The 26,082-nt window shown below is 40.1% G+C and overlaps 1 protein-coding gene across 4 annotated transcripts in view; it reads right to left on the reverse strand.

Annotated features, from left to right (window-relative positions):
- Window positions 1-26,082, reverse strand: part of nbeal1 (neurobeachin-like 1) — a 273,495-nt gene that overhangs the window by 152,031 nt on the left and 95,382 nt on the right. For 2 of the 4 annotated variants that reach the window (XM_072261343.1, XM_072261342.1), the window contains exons 7-10: window positions 13,240-13,325; window positions 10,509-10,815; window positions 8,173-8,279; window positions 4,241-4,321 (exon numbers count right to left, since the gene is read on the reverse strand). In XM_072261343.1, coding sequence (XP_072117444.1) covers window positions 4,241-4,321; window positions 8,173-8,279; window positions 10,509-10,815; window positions 13,240-13,325 — 581 coding nt within the window. Of the gene's footprint in view, window positions 1-4,240; window positions 4,322-8,172; window positions 8,280-10,508; window positions 10,816-13,239; window positions 13,326-16,130; window positions 16,223-26,082 lie in introns of those variants that run through there. The other 2 variants (XM_072261345.1, XM_072261344.1) reach the window with 2 other exon arrangements.

The following is a 26,082-nucleotide window of genomic DNA, read 5'->3' on the forward strand; positions in this document are numbered from 1 at the left end:
ATTTGTGCAGTCCTCAGAAGCATTAAAAAGCAGCCAAGCAGAACACTCAGTAACCTTCAGAATGTCGCTATATCTCCTCACCAAACCAAGCCACCGTACCAAGCGGTAACACCAACAAGCAACTGTACATCATACACAAATGTCTGTGTACCAAACCACATATAGCCTTACTAATCACAGAAATACCCACCCATCACCACAGTGCAAAAAAAAATCAAAGGGTAAACCTACAAGATAAAATTAAAGCAGCACTTGGAAATGCCATGCCAGTATCAAACCGCCACTATCGAAAATCTGTATGGTTAATTTTACAGAATTAACTTTTTATCTTTCCAATAATTAGGATTGATCAGGTATTACAGATAGTATGAAGTATTCATTTTAAGTTATAGTTCTGGTAAAATGTCTCAAGGCTCCCAATTTTTTTTAATTGATGGAAGCAAGTGGTGGGGAGTGAAGAGATATAATTTATCTAACCCTTTTTATGTAGAAGGACATGCCAAAGTGGATATGAAGGCAAAATTAAAAATAATCAAATGGACAATGAACCAGAAGATGAAACTTTAGTGGGGTAAACACAAACTTGGTTGAAGAAGTGGGTTCAAAGAGTGACTTTGAGGAGCTTCACAAAGAAATTTGGGACAACATAGGTGTTTGAAGGTAGCATGGATAATACAGTGGGGAAAAAGGGGACGGCTTACAGATGTCCAGAGTCAGGAAGGAGGGTATATCTGTGTGAAGTAGCCTAAATGTAAAAGAGATATTGAGTGACTAATTATGAAGAGTTACGAGGGCAAGAAATTTAAACACAAGATGCTGCTGGATAATGATCATAAGCAGTGTACAGCACAAGATACAGTTGTGGAGTTCGTGGAGCACAGAAGATGCAAAGACAGCCATGAAAATACTGGAACAGGTGGGTTTATGACTTCTCCATCCTCAATTCCCTTGCTCTAGAACTAAATTTACAGAACCAAAAGAGGAGCCATTCAATTCATCCAAAGAAAGGAATTATTTGGTTAATCCAATTCCCATCTGTTGATCCAGGCTTATTTCCAAATATTTATCCAGCATTTTTTTAAAATGTGATTAGAGTTCCTTCTGTTATCACAATCTCAGACAGTCAACTATTCTATGGGTAAGAATGAAGTCCCTCAAATTTCCTCTAAACCTTTTACCAGCTGTTAAATCGATATCCCTCAGATAGCAAACTATCCAGTCTGCTCTCTCAGTATTTTAAAGGATACAACAGGGTCTTTTAAGAGACTCTTAAATAGGTACATGGAGTTTAGAAAAATAGGAGGCTATGCGGTAGGGAAATTCTAGGCAGTTTCTAGAGCCGGTTGCATGGTCAGTACAACATTGTGGGCTGAAGGGCCTGTAATGTGCTGTAGACGTCTATGTTTCTAAAACAACCCTGGCCTAGCTAATCTGCACACAAGTAAAACTTATCCAACTCTAGCAAGGACCTCATAAATCTCCTGAGCACCCTCTCTAATACGATCATACTTTCCGCATTATGGGATGAATACAACTGTGTGGAGAATTCCGTTATGATTTAATCAGTGCTTTATTCGGTTTTAGCATGATCTCTGTACTTTGGTGCTTTTCACTTTTGCTGATAAAGAACCCAGTGCCTTTTTAACCAGCTTATCTATTCCTCAGAGCTGAGAAAGATGGCTTCTTTGACTAGAAATGTTAACTCTATTCTATTTCCACAGATGCTATCCAAGCCCCGAGTATTTCCAGTGTTTTATTTCTTCAGCTTTCTTGCATCCATGGCCTTTTGACTTTCATCTTACTCTAGACACCTACCCTACTTGTGCAGGGATTGAAGTGCCCACTATGTGTCCATTTAAATCCTGCGCGATTTATCATTCATTCCCTTGATTCCTTTGCTCTTCCCCAAATGCATCTCATACTTTTTTAGTTTGAATTCACTTTCCAAAACTTTTTCCACCTAACCAGTCGTTTGTCAACTTGCAGTCACAACAAAATGACTTCATTATGGCACCTATATTTAAGTTCAAATCACTGACAATTAGTGAAGAGAACAACTCCCTGTACAATCATATTGCAAAAGCACTCCAATCATGAAAGCTCTAGTTGGTGTTCCTTTTACCGAACCAAGCTAATTTTTATCCTAATATGTCACTGTTCTCTGGATCACATGCCAAATAGCACAACATTAAAAAATACCTTTGTCTGAATATTTTCATCTTGTGTGGAAAAGTACTGAAATTAAAATAGGAAAAAAAAACATTCATATTTGTTGATATACTACAGAGGAAATGCTGCCAGGTCATGTTTGATATGATACTATAACAGACTGCTGATACAAATAAGAATAAAAATGACTCATGTCTGGATATGATGCCCAGCAAAAGACGAAAAACATGGCATGTGTGGGTCTGCAGCTTTGCTGCTAGAACTTGAACACCTGGATCCTGAGCAAGAGAACTGCTTCTAGTAAAAGATGGTATTGCATTTGTGAAAGTATCTTCACAACCACAAAAACTCATCTTTTGGCCTGGATTCCACCATAAGACAGTGATTGTTCGAAACTACATCTCTTGTATCTACTAGTTATGAAGATACTATTAACCTATAAACCTGCACATCTGTGGGATGTGGGAGGAAACTAGAGAATGCAGGGGAAACCCACGTGGTCACAGGGAGAATGTACAAACTTTACACAGGCAACACTTGAAGTCTGAAATGAATCCAGGTCTTCAACTTTGTAAGGCAGCAGCTCTACTAACTGTGCCACTGTACATCCTATCATGCATTTGCTATCACTATTATTTGGCTGACTACCTATTAATACTTATTAGTTGTCTAATAAAGAATTGATTACTTTTCTAGTAAGAAGGGTAGCAAAGTGAAAGAGGGGAGAAACATGCATGATCTTGACCCAAAGTTTCAAGAGATAATGCCTCTTGTTAAAGGCATTACAATTAATAAAACTTTAAAAAAATAACTTGGCATGGGCTATATTTACTGCTCATCACTAGTTGCCCTGGGATATTATGAGTCAATTGTATAGCGCTGGACTAGATCTACATGGTTAAGGTTGGGTTAGTTGGCAGTGAAGGGATGACATTATTAGTAAATTTTGTTTTTTTTTAAACAATCTAGCATCCTTCTCACTTATCTCATTCTTTGTTTAAAAAGATCCCAGGGTTAATTTTTAACTTTCTTAATTTCTCAGTATGGTAAAATATCACACTAAAGGAAGTTGAAATCTTGGTTAACATGATGCTGAGAGCAGAACATAACCTATTGAGCTGTGGATCTGCATTACTGACATAATGCTGCACTGTCACAGGTGCCATATTTAGATGAGGCCCTAATTGCTCTTTCAGAGGATTCCCTTGGTGCTATTTTCAACATGGGGAGAAAATGTACCATCCCTGGTGCCCTTTTCACAATTTATCCCTCAGTTAATTCAGATTTTTTAAAAAAAATTAAACAATTTATCTAGTCATTATTACATTGCTGACTATAGGACCTTACTATAACTGGAAAAGTGCTATGGGAGTAGCTTGATATCATGAAAAGGTGCTATTTCCATTTGAATATTCTGACTGGTCCTGAAACAGCAAATATTTAAGTTCCCTGCTTCTAATAACTTTCTCTTCAATAAGCATAAAGTTAAGGAAGCACTTGAAGTTTCCACAGTGTACACTCCACCAGTGACACTGCTCACGGCACTCCATCCAAGATAACCAAGAACACATTCGCCTATAGATTGCAAAATGAAAGGAGCTCTGATTTAATTGATTCTCCGACTACCCCTGGGTTCTTAACCTTAAAGCTAGGTGTCAAAAAATTTACACAGTTTAAGCTACTTTACAAAAAGGTGTATTTTGTTTTTTTAAAATGCTGTTAATCATAATTCAAGGGAGTACATAAGGCAAAAAAACTTATTAAAACTATGAAAACAAGGGAGTTACTTCGTACGCACAAATTATTCAGAACTTCAGTATTCTAAGCTATTCTTCCCCTAAGCCATTAAAAAAAACACAAACTGGCTATGGGTGGAAGAAAGAATATGTTAGTTCTTGGTTTAAGCCAATAGACACCTATTCATTGGCTCTGCTGATTAATAAATCTACTCCAGAGGTCAATTGTACCTGATGATTACTTACAGTCACAAGACTGGCTGTTCTGAAGTAAATACTGGCATGGCTGTCCCAAAGTTGATGATTTATTGCTGAAACAAGAATTCAGTTAATACCTGGTTCACATTCATTTCTGTCAGTAATTTGTTGGCAAGATCTTTCTCACTCTTGTCTGCTGCTTTATAACTTACAAACAGCTGTTAAATGAACACAACATAAGCATGAAAGGCAGGCAACGGATAGAATTAATACAATTGGAGCATGGTTGTGAACATGCTTATTGAAAGAACTTAAATGCGGTTAATAAGTCAGCTTAAGGAAGGTTAATAAATTCATTGTACAAAAATCAAGACAACTCAAATGGAGACATTCGCCAATATCTTTGTCCCTTGAAGCAATCTAGCTGGGGTTAAGATCCTGCCAAATTTAATCTTAAAACAGATGTGATGTGGTTGCAACCGCAGAAACACACACACACACACACACACACACACAACTCAGCAACAGTATTCTCAGGGCAACACCATCAAGATGTAATGAGTTCTCAACAATTGCATTTTCCAAGTGTTCCAATTGCCTGGCAATTCGATCTCACCCGCTTTTTCAGCAGTGTCATCAATGACAACATTTGCCTTCTATTATGTTCTTCTGTATCAAAACAAAATCTAAATGGCAAGGTGATAAAGCCTCTGCACAAACCGCAGAGAATATTAAATCGGAGGAGTAAAGGGCTCGGGGCAAATAAAAGCAAAATAACATGAAGCATTATACAAATTGGTATCCAATAAACCATTATGTAAACCACATATGCAAAGAAGAAGAAAGATAAATGAATGGTTCCTTAACTTCACGTACAGAAGCATGCACAATAAAGCATCAACTCCTTCCAATAATCATTATGCACCTTATAAGAGCATACACATCTATGCAACTACAGAAAACACGTGGGCTTAATGCAGTCCTGCATAAACAGTCAAATCAAAGTGCCTGTGCATGCCCCTGTTCACATATAAAGAATGGTACTCTGCATTGGAAAGGGTCTGGTAATCATAAATTAACATACTAATATTTTCAAGAAATAATAAAATGAATATTTATAAATGTATCATTGCCACCAATGTACAAAGCAACAATTTCCCTAACACTGAAGCCAATGCAGAATGGATTTATGCTCCCATGACCTGCTGTTACAAGTAATAATTTCTGAGAAGCATTCTTTCTACACAATTTGTCTCCTGTAAATAATCCTCATAACATAAGAATTATTTGATGTGATGTCTTCAGCTGCCCACCCAAGCTTTCCTGCTCTTGGCCTCACAGAAATCAGAATCTTCCTGATATCTAGCAAACCAGAAAAAAAATACACAATCGACAGTTCAAAGCAAGACATTTTATTACCTGGTACTGTAACGTACTGAAAAGGCTTGCAAAGCCTTTGCATGTAACGGGATAATTTTTTTTTTCAAAAATCAGATCATTCATTTGCTATTAAAATGGATAGAAGTTCTTATTTTTCTTAATAATTCAAAGGCTATAAAGAAAATGAGTGTGCTATTACCAGAATAACAGTCGAAAATGCCCCTCATAATTTAAAACTGGTTAGAAGCAATCAAATTGATTTTTTTCATCAGAGCAATTGACCACGGTAGCACCTGTTTGAAGCCACTCAGCTCTGCTCTGCACACCAATGATACTCCCAAAACAGAATGACCAATGGTGTCATCAGAGTGCTAAAAGCATGAAACACTGCAGCTGGGTACATTACCTGCTTAAGTTACAGGGTTACATGAGAAGCTGTCAAATACAGTTTCTATGATGATGCACATAAAACAACCGTGTAAAATAACGAATTTCAGCAATGACAAGATAAACAAATCACCGCACACTAATGACACTTACAGGTCTTTAAATGAACCACAGTAACCAGTCACAACTGAAATTCAAGTAAGACTCTTTGTTCTGATATAATCACAATTATTACCACAGTTGAAAATCTTGCAAAGGAGATTAATCAAATTCCATGATTTAGTGTTAATGAAGCAGATTATTATTTTGTTTATAGCTATGTGTGCCAGGCAATTTATTGCAATTTCTCACACAATTCTTGCTAGGAACTGTAGCCCTGCACACCGTTCCATAACTTTTCATCATAATGTAAATCAAAACAGTTCCTTCGAGGAACTTCTCTACATTCTTTCCAGTTCAGTAACCTTAATCTCTTGAGAAAGGATTAGATGCAAGGCCAAGCAGAAAAGGAAGGAAGAAAAACAAGAGAGTGCAAAAATGAAAGAGAATGGAAGCACATAGGTTGTGCAAATGCCAGTCCAGGAGCGCAGAGGAGTTGGGAGCAGTCCAGGGCTGTGGTGGTACAAAGGTGAGAGGCAGGGATGTGCACACTGGGGCTAAGAGACAACAAAGAAGCAAGTAAGCTATGAATAAGAGAGAAAGCGAGCAGAGGGAAGTAATGGAGATAAAAACATAAGAGGAAAGAATGAATATAGGAAAAAGAAAAAAGGGAAGGAGGGAAAATCTGTTCAACTTTAACTAACTTTGCTGGGTTTATCTGAACAACCAACCACAATCAGTCTCTTGCTAACGCAAGTTAGGGGTAATGGCATTAACATGCGAATTAATAGTCAATTTTAGATGGCAAGTAAATTATTATTATTTTGCAACACAAGTTTACAATTTCATGAAAAATGTAAAAATCTCTCTTGCTTTGTTAGAACTTTTGTACAAATAGGTTTAATATTAACTTGACCTAGATATGGATAACTAGTATCTGTAGCAAAAGTGTACATGATCAGCACACTATTCACCACGTTAAAATCACCATCAAAGCAAGCTAAGAAAATGCTACAAACTCGTTTCAGTTCAATTTGAACAGCACAATGGGCCAGAATGTAACTGGCCAGTGTGGTGCACTTAACAGGTAACCAATCTGGCCATACAATGTCAAAATCATACAGATCCATACAGTGACATAAGCACACCTACAGCTAGGGGAGTGCAACTTGAGCATGGCAACGTAGCAGGAAGTTCTAGTCCCAGATTTCAATTCCTGCTTGTGCTTTAGCTGATCAACTGAACACTTCCAAGATCAATACAACCATTATTTAACATTTTAAATAATGAATGTCAGTCCTTATATAAAGTTTGCTGATATTGTTGACAAAACAGCCTTCAACACATCAGCAGGAAAATGGCAAAGGAACAAGCTCATTTGGCATAGGTCAGGTAACCAGTTGCTTGAAACTGACATTCATACAGTTAAAATACAGAAAAGATTAGATCTCATAGAATAATTCACTGAAGCATAGAGTTAACTTTTCCCAAAGCTAATTATTCAAATCTAAAAGGCAGTCATCTCAGCCTCAAATTACAAACTTACATCTTTAATGTTTGTTTTTTTTTTATTTTAGCCCAGTTATAACCATTATGAATATTCTGAGTCTTGCTGCAGTAGAGCCTGTTGCAATTTTACTATTAAATGAGTCGTGCTTTTATTAAACACAATGGCCAAGGGAGGCAAATATTATTCCAGTCACATCTAATCACAGGATTCTTGATGAAAATAAAGCTGATCATTTGACACTGGTATTATCAAGAAAAAATAGAATAAATGCTCTGCTGCAGAGCAAAAAGACATGACTAGCCAGCACTCTCAATAAGGAAAGCAGAAGTCAGACACTACACCACCAGCAGCCCCAAACCTCCACTCACAGAGGAAGACAGAAATTTATCTTGGATTAATATTGCACAGACCCTAGTATCCCATTCATAGCAAAATTAGGAAAACCTCTGTACAGCAAGCGAGAAATGGCAAAGGCTTTCAATTCATGCTTGCCATATAATAATCAGCCATAGCTTGAACTCAAAGTGGAACTCTAACCTCTAAAGTCAGAATCAGAACACCTCAACCCAAGGACAAATTTCCATTTTTGTTTTCTACTCATGTCAGCATGAGCCTATGTACAGCCCAGGAAAAGGGGCAACCGCAGCATTAATGGAATCAAAGCAAATAATTCTGGTGTCAACTGGATTCTACCTTGCTGTTCTGTAAAAGTCGAGTGAGATGTTCAAAGCAGTTGCTATTCAGGAAGATTGCCTGAAGGACAGGTCTGTCAGAGCAATTTAACATCTCTGGAATAGTGTCTGCAAAAAGAAAATCCAAAAAGTTATCATTTAATATCCAACAAAAATGTGACTCTAAGTACCTCACTATTCCCTTTCCCTCAGAAAATATGACTGGAACCATTAGACTATTCCTAATAATACTCTTCCACCTACTTTCCCTGCTTATACCCTTCATAATCTAAAGTTTAGTTATACTTTTGCTGCTTGTATCCAAACTTTCAAGACCTTGTATCTTCATCGTTAAGTTCAACAATTTGCAACAGGTCCCCAGCCCAGTAAATGGAAAGATTTTTAAAAATTTTCCATCCTGGGTTTAAATTCTTCCTTCACCTCAGCCCTGCAAATCTCTGCAGCCTACACCACTGGACAATTAAACAAGATAACTAAATTCCTTGGAATTTATCCAATTTTCTACTCTGTGCTACTGGTGGCCATGCCTTCCTACATTCTGGAATTCCCTCCGCAAGCTTCACTTCCTTGGTATTGTTACTCAGGCTATAAGATATAGGAGTAGGTCATTCAGCTCATCGTGTCTGCTCTGGCATCCAATCATAGGCCGATCCAATTCTTCTAGTCATCCCCACTCCCCCGCCTTCTCCCCATACCCTTTGATGCCCTGGCTAATCAAGAACCTCTCTATCTCTGCCTTAAATACACCCAATGACTTGGCCTCCACAGCCACTCCTGACAACAAATTCCACAGATTTACCACCGCCTGACTAAAACAATTTCTTCGCATCTCTGTTCTAAATGGACGTCCCTCAATCCTGAAGTCGTGCCCTCTTGTCCTAGACTCCCCTACCATGGGAAATAACTTTGCCATATCTAATCTGTTCAGGCCTTTTAACATTCAAAATGTTTCTATGAGACCCTTATTCTCCTAAACTCCAGGGAACACAGCCCAAGAACTGCCAGACGTTCCTCATACAGTAACCCTTTCATTCCTGGAATCATTCTCGTGAATCTTCTTTGAACTCTCTCCAATGTCTGTATAACCTTTCTAAAATAAGGAGCTCAAAATTGCACACAATACTCCAAGTGTGGTCTCACGAGTGCCTTATAGAGCCCCAACATCACATCCCTGCTCTTATATTCTAAACCTCTAGAAATGAATGCCAACATTGCATTCGCCGCCTTCACCACCTGGAGGTTAACCTTTACGGTATCCTGCACATGGATTCCTAAGTCCCTTTGCATCTCTGCATTTTGAGTTCTCTCCCCATCTAAATAATATCTGCCTGTTTATCTCTTCCACCAAAGTGCATGACCATACACTTTCCAACATTGTATTTCATTTGCCCCTTCTTTGCCCATTCCCCTAAACTATCTAAGTCTCTCTGTTTCCTTAACACTACCCGCTCCTCCACCTATCTTTGTATCATTGGCATATTTAGCCACAAATCCATTAATCCCATAGTCCAAATCATTGACATACATTGTAAAAAGCAGCAGTCCCAACACCGACCCAGCCAGTCAGAATAGGATCCCTTTATTCCCACTGTCTGTTTTCTGCTGATCAGCCAATGCTCCTCCCATGGTAGTAACTTCCCTGTAATTTCATGGGCTGTTATCTTGCTAAGCAGCCTCATGTATGGTACCTTGTCAAAGGCCTTCTGAAAATCCAAGTACACCACGTCTACTACATCTCCTTTGTCTACCCTGCTTGAAATTTCCTCAAAAATTGCAGTAGGTTAGTCAGACAAGATTTTCCTTTCATGAAACCATGCTGACTTTGGCTTATCTTGTCATGTGCCTCCAGGTATTCCATAATCTCATCCCGAACAATCGATTCCAACAACTTCCTAAACACTGATGTCAGGCTAACAGGTCTATAGTTCCCTTTCTGCTGCCTCCTACCCTTCTTAAATAGATCATCTTTTGACCATCTTTTGCTAAGTTAAAAGCATAAAGCAAACAGAAGTGTTGTCATAACATAACACAAAATATTGGTTGAACTCAGCAGGTCAGGCAGCATCTATGGAGGGAAATAAATAGTTGACATTTCAGGCCACATCTCTTCATCAGGACTTTCAGTTCTAAGCCCAAAACGTTGACAGTTTATTCCTCTCCATGGATGCTACCTGACCTGCTGAATTCCTCCAGCTTTTTGTATCCGTTTCCCTAGAATTCCAGCATCTGTAGTATCCTCTGTTTGTCATAACAATGATAGCTCCATTTCTATTTATTATTTTCAAATTAGGTGCCCAGCTATAAGTGAAAGACATTCAGAGCAGGCAGTCTACTCACTCAGCATTTGTATCTGTAGTGCAATAAAACTGCTCTCCCAATTCCGTGATTTGCGATTGACCAGCAATGCAATGTGATCTGAGTTGAGCAGTTTGAAGTAATTCTCAAGGATTGTACTGATCTCCACCTGTCGTTGATCAGAGCTGCTGGTAAGCAGTACATGAACTACCTCCGTCAGGCACTTCAGGGTCAGCTCCAACTTATGGCTTACATCCTCTGGGTCCTTGTCATCCACCAAATCACAGTCTGCCAGCACCCTCATCAATACTTCCATTGTAGCTGGTGAGATTGCCTGGAGTGCATTGCGCTGAAATAATGTGATAATTCTTCATAAATATATCAGTGACATTTATATCTATGATCTAATTACATCCTTTCCTTCCAAAATAAAAATGTATGTGACAAGAACTGGTTGAAACAATGGTTCTGTCAGGACAGTCCTACTTTTGGATCTTGGGGAGGTGGTAAAAATGGATTATGCGAGGTTAGGGGATTATGGGGCTGGAGGCTCTAGAATGAAGATGTCCTTAGAAAGTGAGGTCACCGCTGTCTAAGTGACAAAAGGTATGGTGCTCAATGGTAAGGCCTTGTCAAAATTAAACCCCAGACAAAATCAACTCCACTATCTTGGCTCAAACTCTCAACAGCATATTAAGTCTCAGTAGACAATATGATGCAAAGATTGACAGGATCTTTCTCTCCACCTCCCCCTCCGCCCCCCCCCACCCTAAGCCAATTTGGCAAGTAACTTGCCCATGAAGCTTGTCTCTTCAATTCTGCTCTCTGGAATTCCTGATAAAACTAACACCCTTCTTCTTACACTCACTACATCTATTCATTACAAAAACACCAATGCAGCATCATTTCCCTCAATCTTCCCACCAAACCTTCAGTGAACACATAGCACTCCACTTGTGCAGAATCAACACCAACACTGGTATCAAACCCAGAGTGCTGCTATCATTCAAAGAAGCCTAAACCTTACAAAAGCCAAACCTCGGTTTTCTGGCATCGTCTCTCAGCTTCCTCTGGACCATGACCACACCATTGAACACCATGCTATCATCTCTTAACAACCAGTGATGTTACTTTCTCAGGAAGTCATCCCTTTGTACTGTCTGGCCTCGTAGTTCCCTAACCACATACTGTCCACTCCTACAAACTCCCGAAGATCCATGAGTAGGATTGTCCAGGAAGACCCAGTGTCTTAGCCTGCTCTTGTTCCACAGAATTAATTTCTTCCTGTCCTGACTTAATGCTTTCTCTCATTGTCCAATACTATTCCATTGAAAGCCTCCACCAGTTTGACAGTTTCTGGGTCCCAATCAGGTCGCCTTCACAAATGCCCAACCCCCTACATCTCCATCCCATACCTGGATGGTCTGAGGACCCTTCTTGAACAGTGGCTCAATCAGTCTCCCTCCACCACCACATTCACTCCCCTAGCTGAGCTCATTGAGGTGTTACATAACTTCTTCGCCAACTCTTTACCTTCAGATCAAAGATGTGACTGTGGTGACTCACATGAGCCTCAGCTTTGAGTCTCTTAGTGGAATATGTGGAACAATCCTTTCTTCAGACCTACTCAAGCTTTCTTGCTCAATTCTTTTGCTGGTACATTGATGAATATAAGGGTGCTGCTTCCTGCACCCATACAGAAGTTGAAAATTGCATTGACCTTGCTGTCCATTTCAAATCTGCTCTTATTTTTACATGGCCTATTTCTGATTTTTTCTTCCTTCTCTTTCTTCACTTCACCACATGAATTATAAACACTACTGGCTCCCAGAATTATCTCAACTATATCCTCTCTTGCCCTACCTCCTGTGACAATTACCTCTCATTACCTCTGTTTCTCCATGTCTGTTATTTCCATTCCATTGTCAAGATTTTCCATGCCTGTGCCTCTGAAATTTCTTCCCTACTCCTCAACAATGGTCTCATATCTGCCATAGTAACAGAGTACTCAAGTGCATCTTTCTCTTAAATTTCTGCTGTCACTCATTTCCTCCTAGTCCTCCTTAGGGTTCCCTTTGTCTGTGCCTTCCACCCCAACAGCCTTCACCTTTAATGAATTCTATCACCGGACACAATTACCCTTCTCTCTCCATCTCAACATTCTGAGGGGACCATTCTTTTGCTGCACACTGATTTGCTCTTCCTCCTCCACCACTCATAGCTCTCTCCAAAGGCCTATCTGTCAATATTGAAAGACTTTCCCTTTATGAGGTACTTCTCTCTATATCTTATCTTGTCTCAAACAGGGAGTTCCAGAATAGAGGCTAATGTTTCCACTAGTGGGACAGTAACAAACAAGAGGATGTAGCTAAAAGCAAAAATCAAGGGACCAATCATTTAAAACTGAAGTGGATAAAAATGTCATCTCTCAGAGGGAAATAAGTCTCTAAAAATTCTCCATCCAAAGGGTGCTAGGGGCCAGTTCATTATATATATTTAAGCTGGAGATGGATATATATTGAAAAGATTGAAGTAATGAGGGTTATGAGAACTGGCACAGGAGTTCAGGCCAACACAGATCAACCCATAAGCTCTTATCTTCTCATGTTTCCATGTCTGATAAATCTTCATTAGTCTGAAATACTTACTCAGCTGCTTTTGTACCAGCTGAACTTCATCAGCATTTCTGTTCGCTCATGCTTCTACACTGCAATTGCCCTACTGTTTAAATTATTTGTGGCCAACAACAAAGTCCTTGTGGTGCAGTTCTTACCTGCCCACCTGCAACAATGGCCCCAAAGAGGTGAAGAAGGCAACACTTCAGACTCTCTTTCAGATGCTCGCTCTCTTGAAAACATTCTGAAAGTGATAAAGCAAATTGATCAACTAAAAGGCAGCTTACCCATCAAAATAACCAACTGAAAGAGATTGTGACTGGCATAATCCAATAAGAAGTTTATTAATTGGACAAAGGTACAAGGAGAAAGAACTTGTCGCGTATGACTGGCAGTCATTCTGGTTACGTTTGGCAACATTCACTTATTTTGATTGCAGTGCTATAATTAAGATTGTTTACATATATAATTCAGTTTCAGTATTTATAACACAAGAGAAATCCATGACAGTGCAATCATGCAATTCCTTCAGATTGGTTTTCCATATTAAAAAAAATGAATATTTGTGGTCACAATTTTGGTCTCATTCTCATCTGTTTTTTTCCTCTGGTTTAAATTTCCAATATCCTAATTCCTCATTCAGGATCATTCAACATGAGAATCTCCCGCTAGTGCAAACAATTTAAGGAGGTATTTTTAGGAGATGATCGAGACAGATTAATATCAACAGATTTTCATCTTGTACTATTGTTATCTTTGAAGTGAATTTTGCAAATTGTACACTGATGTGTTATAGCTGTTCTATATAATATAAAATGTCTGGAGCTGAGGTCAGTCCCCAAAACTGGTTCCAGTGATTTACATACGACAACATTAATAATATCATGGAGTTATCTCAAGGGGAAAACGACACTCACATTACAGTGGGGGAGAAAAGCAACAACTGCATTCCTCACTTGTGATGCAATTTCAAAGAACTTCACAGTAACAGCTGTTTTCAGATCAATTGGGAGTGACTTTGAAATTCTGCTTCCTATGCCTATGAGTCATGCTGGTTTGATAAAACATGCCAGATAAACAAGCTTATTTTTCACTATACGTCATTCCAGATTACATCATTTGAAGGAACACAACTCTGTTTAATTAGATTCAGCTTGCACTGAACCACTCTAAACAACTAAATAGTTAATAGCACCATGTGGCGTGTCTACTGTGAATCTTTTTATTAGGGCTGCTTCAATCATTGGGGGGGGGTGGGATGAAGCTAAGAGCTAGAAAGTTGATTGGCAAAAGGGATACAAGGCTGGAGAAGGGAGAGGATCATGGGATGGGAGACTTAGGGAGAAAGAAAGAAAGGTGGGGGTGAGCACCAGAGAAAGATGGAGAAGGCAAAGAGTTATTGTGAGAGGGACAGAGAGAGAAAGAAGAGAGGGAGGTAGGGGGCAAGAAGGGGAGGAGGGGCATTAACAGAAGTTAGAGAAGTCAATGTTCATGCCATCAGGTTGGAGGCTACCCAGACAGAATACAAGCTGTTGTTCCTCCAACCTGAGTATGGCTTCATCTTTACAGTAGAGGAGGCCATGGATAGGCCATGAATGGGAATGGGACATGGAATTAAAATGTGTGGCCATTGGGAGATCCTGCCTTCTCTGGCAGACAATGGAAATGGTCGGGCAATTCCCTGCTAGCCCGGTTTGGTAACCAAAATGATTGGTGAATGATTACACTTATGGACATAATTTGTATTTAATTTTTACGATTTAACAACTCACTGCATTTTCCTGGAGAAATCAGCACACTTTGTTGGGAGAAGTTGTTATTTCTTTCTCCTTTGCTATTCAGATTCTGTTTTCTGCACAATAGTTTAATGCAAATCACATGCTACACCTCAAATTCACTGACTGATGGTGTTGTCAATAAATAGTCTGAACAAGGGCTTCTTTCTTATGCAAACATTTGAATAAACTTTGATTTGATCATATTATATACAAAACAGCCTGCTATATTTTCCAATTCTATTCCTGGCCAGCCTTAAATTTCCATGAGTTCAATCTCTTTTTGAATCACCCTGACGCTATGAAAGGGACTCAAGACACAGTCCCTCATCCAAATGCAAAGAACACAAAATAAGACGAGGTAAAAAAAAGATTAGAAAATAAAAAAGAACTGAAACTAGAAGCACATTGATAAAACATTAAACACAACCATCTTTCTGATGGTGGCACTGACATGTAAAGCCTTCCTTTCAGATTCCCTCTTCTTCAGCCCTTTACCTTTTCCATCTATCACCTCCCAGCATCTCACTTCATTCCCCCCCCCCCACACCAACCCATCCACCTTTCCCTTCACCTGGCCTTACCTATCACTTGCTGACTTGTACACCCTCCCCTCCCCCCACCTTGTTATTCTGGCTTCATCCCCCTTCCTTTCCAGTCCCGATGAAGGATCTTGGCTGGGAATGTCGACTGTTAATTGTAATCCGTAGACACTGCCTTACCTTCTGTGCTCTTCCAGCATTTTGTGTGTTAATCTGGATTTACAGCATCTGCAGAATCTCTTGTATTTATGACCTGTAAAGCTTGTTCACTCTTCATCCCCCTCAACCAGTTACTCATGCTTGGACTACTGACATCAAAACATGATTGACTAAATGTATTATTTTACTTTAAAATTCTAAATATATGTTATAGTTATAATACAGAACTTCAATCAATCCACCCATGAAGGTGAATGCAATCAGTTACTGATCCTGCAGCACTACAGGTGGACCACAAATATAATGCAAGTTATCAGTCTACGAACCACTCCTTCATAATTTGTGTTTAATTTGTTTTCCAGTGAATGCTGCTTATATGCTGTGCCCATGATGCTGCTGCAAGTAAGCTTTTCATTGCACCCATGCATACACGCACCTGTGTATGACAATAAACTTGACTTTGATTTTAACTTAAAGCAAGTAAAACATACTGCACCCACAGGGGAATTACAAGGTTCAAATAATTACTTAAGATTATGCTACATGATGAACATGAAATAATAATTGACATACTAAAAACACTGCTGCATCAATGCTATATAATTTTCAAACTGTTGGTTGAAGATTAATTTTTCAGAAGGTAATCAGAATTTTCCAATCTCATTGCAGCTCTTCCTCTGTATTATGGTCTGATTTGAAAATAATATCCGTAACTACCCCGCTCACAGCCAAGAGTTTTGGCAAATGAAATAAACAAGCCAAATAATGACTGGCTGGCAAGCAAGTTGCAATGCTCATTTCCACACAGAAGGCATTCTGGAATCTGAAATAAAAACAGAAAATGCTGTACGCATTCCGCAAGTTAACCTGTATTATTCTTACAACTGTCAATAATTCTTTAATTTTTTTAAATTAATAAAATAATTTAATATTTTATTTATCTTAATTTTATATAAAATATTCTATAAAATCAATTTATAATGTAAATAATGTAAAAATACAATTATAAAATTCACTTTATTTAAATTTAACAATTTAATTATTTTAATTAAAATACTTTTAACAAGAGATTATGTTGCAGCTATATAGAACCCTGGTCAGACCCCACTTGGAGTACTGTGCTCAATTCTGGTCGCCTCACTACAGGAAGGATGTGGAAACCATAGAAAGGGTGCAGAGCAAATTTACAAGGATGTTGCCTCGATTGGGGAGCATGCCTTATGAACAAAGGTTGGGTGAACTTGGCTTTTTCTCCTTGGAGCGATGGAAGATGAGAAGTGACCTGATAGAGATGTTCAAGATAATAAGAGGCATTGGTTGTGTGGATAGTCAGAGGCTTTTCCCCAGGGCTGACATGGCTGGCACGAGAGGGCATAGTTTTAAGGTGCTTGGAAGTAGGTACAGTGGAGATGTCAGGGCTAACTTTTTACGCAGAGAGTGGCGAGTGCATGGAATGGACTGCCAGTGGCGGTGGTGGAGGCAGAAATGATAGTGTCTTTTAAGAGACTCCTGGATGGCTACATGGAGCTTAGAAAAATAGAGGGCAATGGGTAAAGCCCTAGGTAGTTCGAAGATAGGGACATGTTCAGCACAGCTTTGTGGGCCGAAGGGCCTATATTGTGCTGTATGTTTTCTATGTTCAAAATAATAAGAATGAATATTTCTGGACTTAATAATGAATTCAACAAATTCAATTAATCATGCTCTCCAGTTTTCCCTCTTTCCATAGATGTTGCCTGACCCACTCACTTCTCTTTTATTTCAGATTTCCAATGATTACATTTTGTATCTCCAAGTACCATTAATTTGCTTATTCTCTTTCCCATCTTCATTCATCTCTTTGCATTTATTTCTCCACCAAGTGGGTCAACAAGCCTTCACCATCCCTTCTCAGACACCGCCAGCCCTGACATCATGCTGTTTCTCTTGGTCTCCACTATCAGAATCATGTTTAATATCACCGACATATGTCATGAGATTTGTTACAGACAGGCATTGCTTCTGTTCTCTCCACCCCTCCCCCTTCTATGCAACTTAAAGGATGCTCAACTTCTAAATTCTCCTGGCTCTGATGATGAGCCACTTGAAGTTTGAACTGTGTTTCAGATGTTACCTATACATTTTTTTTTAACTTCACTTAAAACAAATTTGAGACTGCAATGGTCAACTTTCTTGGCTGTTACCAGTTGCCAGTAGACACTTCAAATCTGCAATGTAAAATGGTAGCACTCACACCAACATTTGTTATTAATGTCTTACTTTCTGTAGAAAACGCAGTCATAGGCTCTGAGTAATCCAAGCTTGGTGAGCTATATTTTCAGACTGGTAACTGATCTCATCTCAGCACCTGCGATAATTGAAACCTCTCTCTGCAGAAGGAAATTTTCCTTAATTCTTCCTTTCTCTATTTGAGGAATTCTCATTATCATCCTATCACTTCACTTTTCGCACTTTCGCAGGATGGTATGTCACTGATGTATCAAGTCCAGACTAGAAGCTGGTGTCCATTGGATTTAATTAGTCTGCCTGCATTCTTGCTGTCTGGCCAATACAAAGTCAAAGTAAACTTATTATCAAAGTAAGGTCAGTATATGTTACCATATACTACATTGAGATTCATTTTTGCAGGCATTTACAAGAAAATAAATACAATAAGATTTATGAAAAATATACATAAACAAAGACTAACAAACAATGTGTAACAGAAGACCAATTATGCAAATAAAAAATAAATAATACACAGAGCACAAGTTGTAGAGTCCTCGGAAAGTGAGTCTGTAGGTTGTGGAATCAGTTCAGAGTTGTGGTGAGTGAAGTTATCAACACTGCTTCAAGAGCCTGACAGTTGCAGGGTAATAACTGCTCTTGAACTTGGAGTACAGAGCAGATCCTGGATGGTGGAGGTCCTCAATAATGGATGCTGCTTTTTTGTGGCTTTCAATGGTGAGAAGGGCTCTGCCTAAGATGGACAGGGCTGCATCCACCACTTCCTATAGACGTCTCCGTCCCTGGTCATTAGTGCTTCCATATCAGCCCTTGACCCTACAGCTGAAATCAGCAGGGACAGGTAGACAATCAATGACAAATGAAAGGAATAGCAAGGATTCCTCAACCATGGCTATGCCCTTGATGTGAGTGCCATCACCTTCCTTCACAGCAGTCTCTATGTTTCAGCCTCATGGAGACACCAGGCCAACAAGTGCTGAAATGGTGAACAAATCAACTGAAAAACAAGGCCATAGGGGTAGACAGCAGCATTTGTGAAGTTTTAAGACTTGTGCAGATGGAACGTTGGACATAGCCTCATCTCCCATATCTGGGAAGAAAAGAACATGCTGAAATTCTCAGAGACGTCGTAGTTATGAGCTTCTTCACCAAAGGAGACAGATTCAGTTGCTCTAACTGCAAAGGGTCTTCTTGCTGTATACTGCAGAGTAAACTAAGTACAGGGGTCCTTCTCAACCATTACTTCCTTATGATCCCTGGACTGCAACCAAGATTATGTCCATCTACAGGTAGTGGTCATGTTGTTTACAGAGCATCAGTGGAAGAAACAGCATCAATATTACACAGGGGCTTTCTTGATTTCACTAAAGCCATTTGATTATACCAATTGAGAGGAGGACTGAAGCCTTCTTCTTAAATTAGGCTGCCTGCAGAAATCCTAACATCTGCTTTACAATATTGTGCAAGCTACCTGAATGAAAAAACAATCTCAGTGTAGACTATGATTAAAGCAAGTCTATGTCATTGCACTGACACTTAGATAAGAGAACATATCAGTTTCACCACAATGATGAGACTCACCTCTAACAATTCCCCCCTTCAGTGCAGCTAATTTATAGGACAAAGAGGAAGTTCAAACTACATTGCATCCACTGCAGAAACAACTTCCGTCATTGAACTGCAGTGCAACGATTGTATTTGCATATTTGCATGCTTGGGGCTGAGCTTCAAATTATAGTCGACTCATTCATTGATGCATTTAAAAAAACAAGCCTTGTACTTTTGTCCACAAAGAGTCCTCTACAAATTTGGTTTCACTGTACAACACAATCCTCTGACAAGTCTCTGGAAGGAAGCATCTCTTCCAATATTTTATAAAATTATGAGAGGCATAGATAGAGCAGACAGTCAAGAATCACTCTCCTGGATGGTGTCATCATCGATTAACTGGACTCTTGCACTCATTCCTCCATCACATCTTTACTTACTTGTGTACAAGAAAAACAGCATCGTCCCCGTCAACAATCTGTTCTAAAGTTTAAACAATGAGATGTAATTATTATACAGGAATTGAGAAGTTGGATAAAGATATTGACCAGTTGGTAACCTTGTGGAAGTTTAAATTCCTTATTTGCATATCAGTCCCCAATCATACCACAATAACATAGGTATTAAACAAATCTATATGTTACAGGCCGATAATACTTCAGAATAAGTAAAGCAATTGACCAATAGCGTCACCCTAGAATCCTTTGTTTGCATCTTTTTCTTGCCTTGGTATGCCAAGTGGCTCCAGCCCCATGCCGTGCAAAGGAAAGCTATGCGCTTCAAAGACTTTTCCTGCCTGGGTTGACTCCGCACTACCAGTAAACTATCCTTGCTTGGACATTATCTTAACCTCATGCCTTCCACAATAGAAATGCGAGATACTAGATGGCATATGTTTCAGTTAAAGCGAGAAAGTTTAAGAGATTTACAAGGCAATTTTTTATTCCCCACTCCTACACCTCTCCCGAAAGAGCGGTAGGTATGGATTGTGCTGCCAGAGGAAGTGGTGGAAGACACCACACAAGGCATTTAAACAGGCATGTGAACAAGCAGGGAGTGGAGGAATATAGATCATGTGCAGGCAGATGAGATTACTTTATTTTGGCATCAAGCTTGGTACACATATGTTTTATTGACTACCTTCCAATGTCTGAGGGAAAGAAAAATGTTTGAAAGCCAAGACCTCAAATCCAGCACAAAATTGATGTCCTTAACATCGGCAAGTCCACAGGAAGAACAAGAAAACAAACATCAGTGTCCTCTCCGCAGCCAGCATCCCAGCTTTGAGACGCTCATTACAGTCAGCTCTGATATAATGTCAATTGGTCACTGAATATCAGACTCCTGAAGTTGACACATGACTCTGGAGAAGGAGGGGAAGAAGGAACTAATGGAATGACTTGAGAATTTTGTGTCTACTTATCAGGGATACACAGCAAGCCTAACATAAACAACAGAACGAATTCACCACTTCCCAAACTACTACCTACCAATCAAGCACCTTCTAACTCAGATTCTCCATCCTACACCACATTTTCTGTGTGATCATGGGAATTTCCTCCCACATCCCAGAAATGTGTGAGTCCATAGATTAACTTGCCACTTTAAATTGTAGGTTAGTGGTGGAATCCGGGGAGGGACAGGAAATAAAAGCTGATAGGAAAGTGTAAAGGGAAAAAAATGGTTAATGTAGGATCCTGCCATCTTCAAAAAAGGACCCCATCACCAAATACATCTTCACCTTCCCCCCCCCCCCACTTTTTGCAGGGATTGCTCCCTCTGTAATTCTCTTATCTATTCGTCCCTCCCTACTAATCTCCCTCCTGGCACCTATTCCTGCAAGCAGAATAACTGCTACACCTATCCAGTCATCTCCTCCCTCACCTTCATTCAGGGCCCCAAACAATCCTTTATTCCAGGGACCAGCTGATTGCGCTTATGCCAGCCGGTTTAGCGAACAGAGCGGCAGACACCCCTGCTGAAATCTGGAGGAAAACACACAGAGGATGCAGAGAAGGATCACAAAGGCGAGGAAAGAGGACCGGGTCGAGACAACAGAGAATTATGGAGAAGAGGAGTTCGGCGGGTAATAAAATGGACGAGTTGACGGCGCTAGCCAGGAATCAAGAGAATATTTTGGGAGTGCAGTTTTCTGTGTTTTACTGAAACGGGACTGCACGAGGACATACCCAATCAAAACTTTGCCATGGAGGGCTTCCAGACCGTTCCGGCTAACCGGAAGTGCACTGAGAGCAGTAAGTGTAAAGCAGTTGGGGGCTTGCTGTTCTGGTTAACAACGGATGGTGCAATCCTGGTCATATTACGATGGAGGAACGTGTTTGTAGATCGGATATTGAACTTTTTGCTGTTGGACTCCGGCCATATTCCACCAAGATACAACACTGGGCGTCATGGGAGGTTGTTCCTGCCTGTGGCCATCGAACTTTGCAGCTCCTCCCGTGGAGGGTCAGACACCCTAAGCCAATAGGCTGGTCCTAGACTTATTTCCATCTGGCATAGTTTGCATATTGTTGTTTGATTGTTTGTGGTTTTTGTATTGCCATATTTATGCTCTATTCTTGGTTGGTGCAGCTGAAACGAAACCCAATTTCCCTCGGGATCAATAAAGTATATCTATCTATCTATCTTCTAGGTGAGGCAACACTTCACCTGTGAATCAGTTGGCATCGTCTACTATATCTGGTGTTCCTGATGTGGCCTCCTCTACATTGGAGAGACCTGATGTAGAGTGGAGGACCACTTAGTTGAGCACCTTCACTCCATCCATAAAAAGCAGGATTTCCTAGTGGCCGACCATTTTAATTCTAATCCCCATTCCCATTCTGATATGTCAATCCATGGACTCCTCTACTGCCATGATGAGGCCATTCTCAGGGTGGAGGAGCAACACCTCAGTCTGTCTTAGTAGCCTCTATTCCAACTGCATGAACATCAATTTCTTCAGCCTCCAGTAAATTTTTGCTGTTCCATCGTCTTCACTTCCAGCCTCTGGCCGCCCTCTTACCTCTCCTCTTCTCCTCACCTGCCTATCATCTACCCTTGGTGCCCCTCTTCCTTCCTTTTCTCCCATGGTCCACTCTCTTCTATCAGATTCCTTCTTCTCCAGCCCTTTTCCACCTGTCACCTAAAGCTTCTTATTTCATCCTCACTCCCCTATGGCTTCTGCCATCACCTTCTAGCTTGTACTCTGTCCCCTCCCCTGCCTTCTTATTCTGGCTTCCTCCCAGTCCTGAGGAACGGTCTCAGCCCAAAACATTGACTGCTTATTCATTTCCATAGATGCTGCCTGACCTGCTGAGTTCCTCCAGCATTTTCTGTGTTGTTAATGTAAGATAATGTTGGGAAATGGGTACTTCAGTCAGTGCAGACTTTGTTGGCTAATGGGCCTGCTTTCATGTTCTCTCTCTGAAACTCTATGAAGGCGGCTATAGGGCCCACAATGGCAACATCATCTGTTGTAGATCCCACTGAAATAGAGCGAAAGCAAATCGTCCTTAGTCCCAAGGGCAGCCAAAGAAGCAGTTATTTGGCCAAGAGGCTAGTATCAACACCTACAAACCAGATCTTACAGCATCTACCAGCAGTTAGAAATGTGTTTTGGCGAGAGGTTATTGTGGGCAGATGGTGGGAAAACAGTGCCTTCATATCTGCAGTCATTTATCATCCCTGCAATCCAACAGGAAGATGTACCACTTGCTTAGCAGGAGCAGTATGAATGAATTCATTGAACACTCTCTCAACAGCTTGAAATTGTCATTTTGACTCTAAATATCTCCAGATCTTGCTGCTTTCAAGTCAGAACAGTTTATGCAAGAGACTCCTGCTAACAGCTCAGTACACTTTGCCCGATGGTCAGTTATTATCTTAACTAGTTCTCAAGCTCTGGATACAAAGGCCCAATTTGTGTTGGGTCATGTACCATGTTAATTAACTGATAACATCAAATACCAGCAGGATGTACCACAGTCTGGAAGACTTGCACAAAACAAAGAAAACATTTCATTCCCTGATAAAATGATTCAAAGTTAGCTCTATATCAATGAACTCTGCGGGACACTTCAACTGGGGACAAGCAGATAAGCAAATATTTTTGTTTCCTAAAAAAACCTCACTGGATTCCATTCCATACAAGGAAACTACCATTGTCAAAATTAATATTTTAAAGCACTAATGGATATCTTATTGTTCAGCTTTTTTATTTTTGTTTCCACTCCCTCTTTCTTTATCTAACAGCCAGTGATTATTATTTTTGCCAAACTATTTTTATAAACTGCATAATTTCTTTAGTTAAATTCATTCCCTTACTACTGTACATTTGCTCCTTGCTTTCAATTTTCTGCTTCAAAGCATCAGTCCAATTTACTTTTAATGTGTACTTCAAATTTACACAGTAATCCAAGGTTCTGGGCAAAATTGACAGACAAATTGAAAAGTTGTTGGAAAGTTCTTACAACAGAAAATGCACAACTCTTATTTTCCAATCATATCCTGCTCACTCTTGCATTGAAGCAAGAATTACTCTTACTCACATACATCATTATAGCAGAGCTGCATCATCTGGCTCAGGCTGTTGATGCATGTATGTAAACCCACAATGTGGGATAACATATATGATAGCCATTAATAGTAGATAACAGCAGAATACAAGGCAGGGGTTTCATCACCCAATATCCATGCAAACACAGCTTGGGCAGTAACTCAAATTGAGAACCTTCACGGACCTTTAATGTCTATATTGTAGTCAAAGAGTACTGCAGCATGGAAACAGATTCCCTGGCTCAAACTAATCACAGCACCATCTCTGCTTATCTCAGTTACTCATGTTCAGCACATTACACTCCAAGACCTTCCCCTCCATGTACCCATCCAAATGCCCCCTACGTTTTGCTATTGTACCTGTATCGCCTACCTCTCCTGGCAGCTCACCACAGGTAGTCAAAACCTTCTGTGGAAAGTTACCTCTCAGGTCTCATTTAAATCTCTCCCCTTTTGGATCTATGCCTTCTGGCTTTGGACTCCCCAATCCTGGGAAAAACACCATGACCATCCACCTTATCCATACCCTCATCATTTTATAAACTTCTATGAAGTCACCCTTCATTCTCCTATACTTGAAGGAATAAAGATCTAGCATGACCAACCTCTCCCTATAACTCAGATGCTCAAATCCAGGCAACATCCTCATAAATCTCTTCTGCACACTCTTCAAATTGACAATTTCTTTCCTATAAAAGGGTAACCAAAATGGTATACAATACTCCAAGTGCTGACTTACCAATGACTTGTAACTACAACATAGTGTCCCTGCTCCTAATCTCAATGCCCTCTCTGATGATGGCAAGTACCTTCTTCACCACCCTGTCTACCTGTACAGCCGCTGTCAATGAATCATACAGATGTACTTCCAGGTCCCTCTATTCCATAAAACTCACTTCACTGCTTTAGCCCTACACTGGTTTGACTGTCCAAGATGAAAGCCATTTGCCTTTCCTCAGCCTATTTCCCTAATTGATCAAAACCTCATTGTAATTTATTGTAACCTGCTTCACCATCGACAAGAACCCCTAATTTAGTACCGTCAGCAAACATGCTATGTACACTTACATCCAAATAATTTGTAAAAATAATGAATAACAAGAGGTCTCAACACTGACCCCTGGTGCACAACCCTAATCACAGATCTCCTGTTACAGAATCAACCTTGAACCATTGAAACAAACAACACACACAAAATGCTGGAGGAACTCAGTAGGCTAGGCAACATCTGTCGAAAAAAGTACAGTCGACATTTCGGGCCGAGACCCTGGAGTCAGCCCGAAACGGCAACTGTACTTTTTTCCATAGATCCTGCCTAGCCTGCTGAGTTCCTCCAGCATTTTGTGTGTGTTGCTTGGATTTCCAGCGTCTGCAGATTTTCTCTTGTTTGTGCTTCAACCATTAAACCCACTTCCCCTCATCGAGCCAATTTTCAATCCACCTTGCTAGTTCCCCCTGAATCCCATGTGACCTAACTTTCCAAATCAGCCTTCCATGTAGGACCTTTGTTAAAGTTCTTACTAAAGTCCATGTTGGCAACATCCACTGGCCTTTCTTCATTCATCCCCTTGGAAAAACTCCAGAAGATTTGTCAAGCATGACTTTCCACACACAAAACCATGCTGACTATTCCTGATCAGCCCTTGACTGTCCAAGTGATGGCAGAGCTTACTTAGAATGGAAATCAAGCTCACCAGACAGTAGATCCCTGGCTTGCCCTTGCAAGATCTCAACTACTTCCTGCAGTTCCACACATATGTGGGCACACATCTTCCTTGAACAATGGAACAACATCAGCCACTCTCCAGTCTTCTGGAACTTTGCCAGGGGCTAAGCCTCCGTGATTTTTTCTCCTGGCCTCCCATAAGGTCCAGGACCACACTTGGTCAGCCCCAGGCGATTTACCCACCTTAATGTGCTTCAAGGGTGCAAACACCATCTTCCTTGAAACATGCATATCATCAAGACCCCTCCACTTGTTACCCTCATTTCTTTGACATCCATGATACTTCCCTTAGTAAACACAGAGGGCATTTAAAAATCTTGGTATTTCCTGCAGTTCCACACATAGATGACCCCGATGGTCTTTAAGAGGACCTATCTCTCCCTAGCCACCTTTTTACTGTTAATATAACTGAAGAGCCTCTTAGGATTATCTTTAACCCTACCTGCCAAATCCATCTCCTACCCTGTT

The sequence above is a fragment of the Mobula birostris genome, chromosome 6 (assembly GCF_030028105.1).
Source record: "Mobula birostris isolate sMobBir1 chromosome 6, sMobBir1.hap1, whole genome shotgun sequence".
Classification (NCBI taxonomy): Eukaryota; Metazoa; Chordata; class Chondrichthyes; order Myliobatiformes; family Myliobatidae; genus Mobula; species Mobula birostris.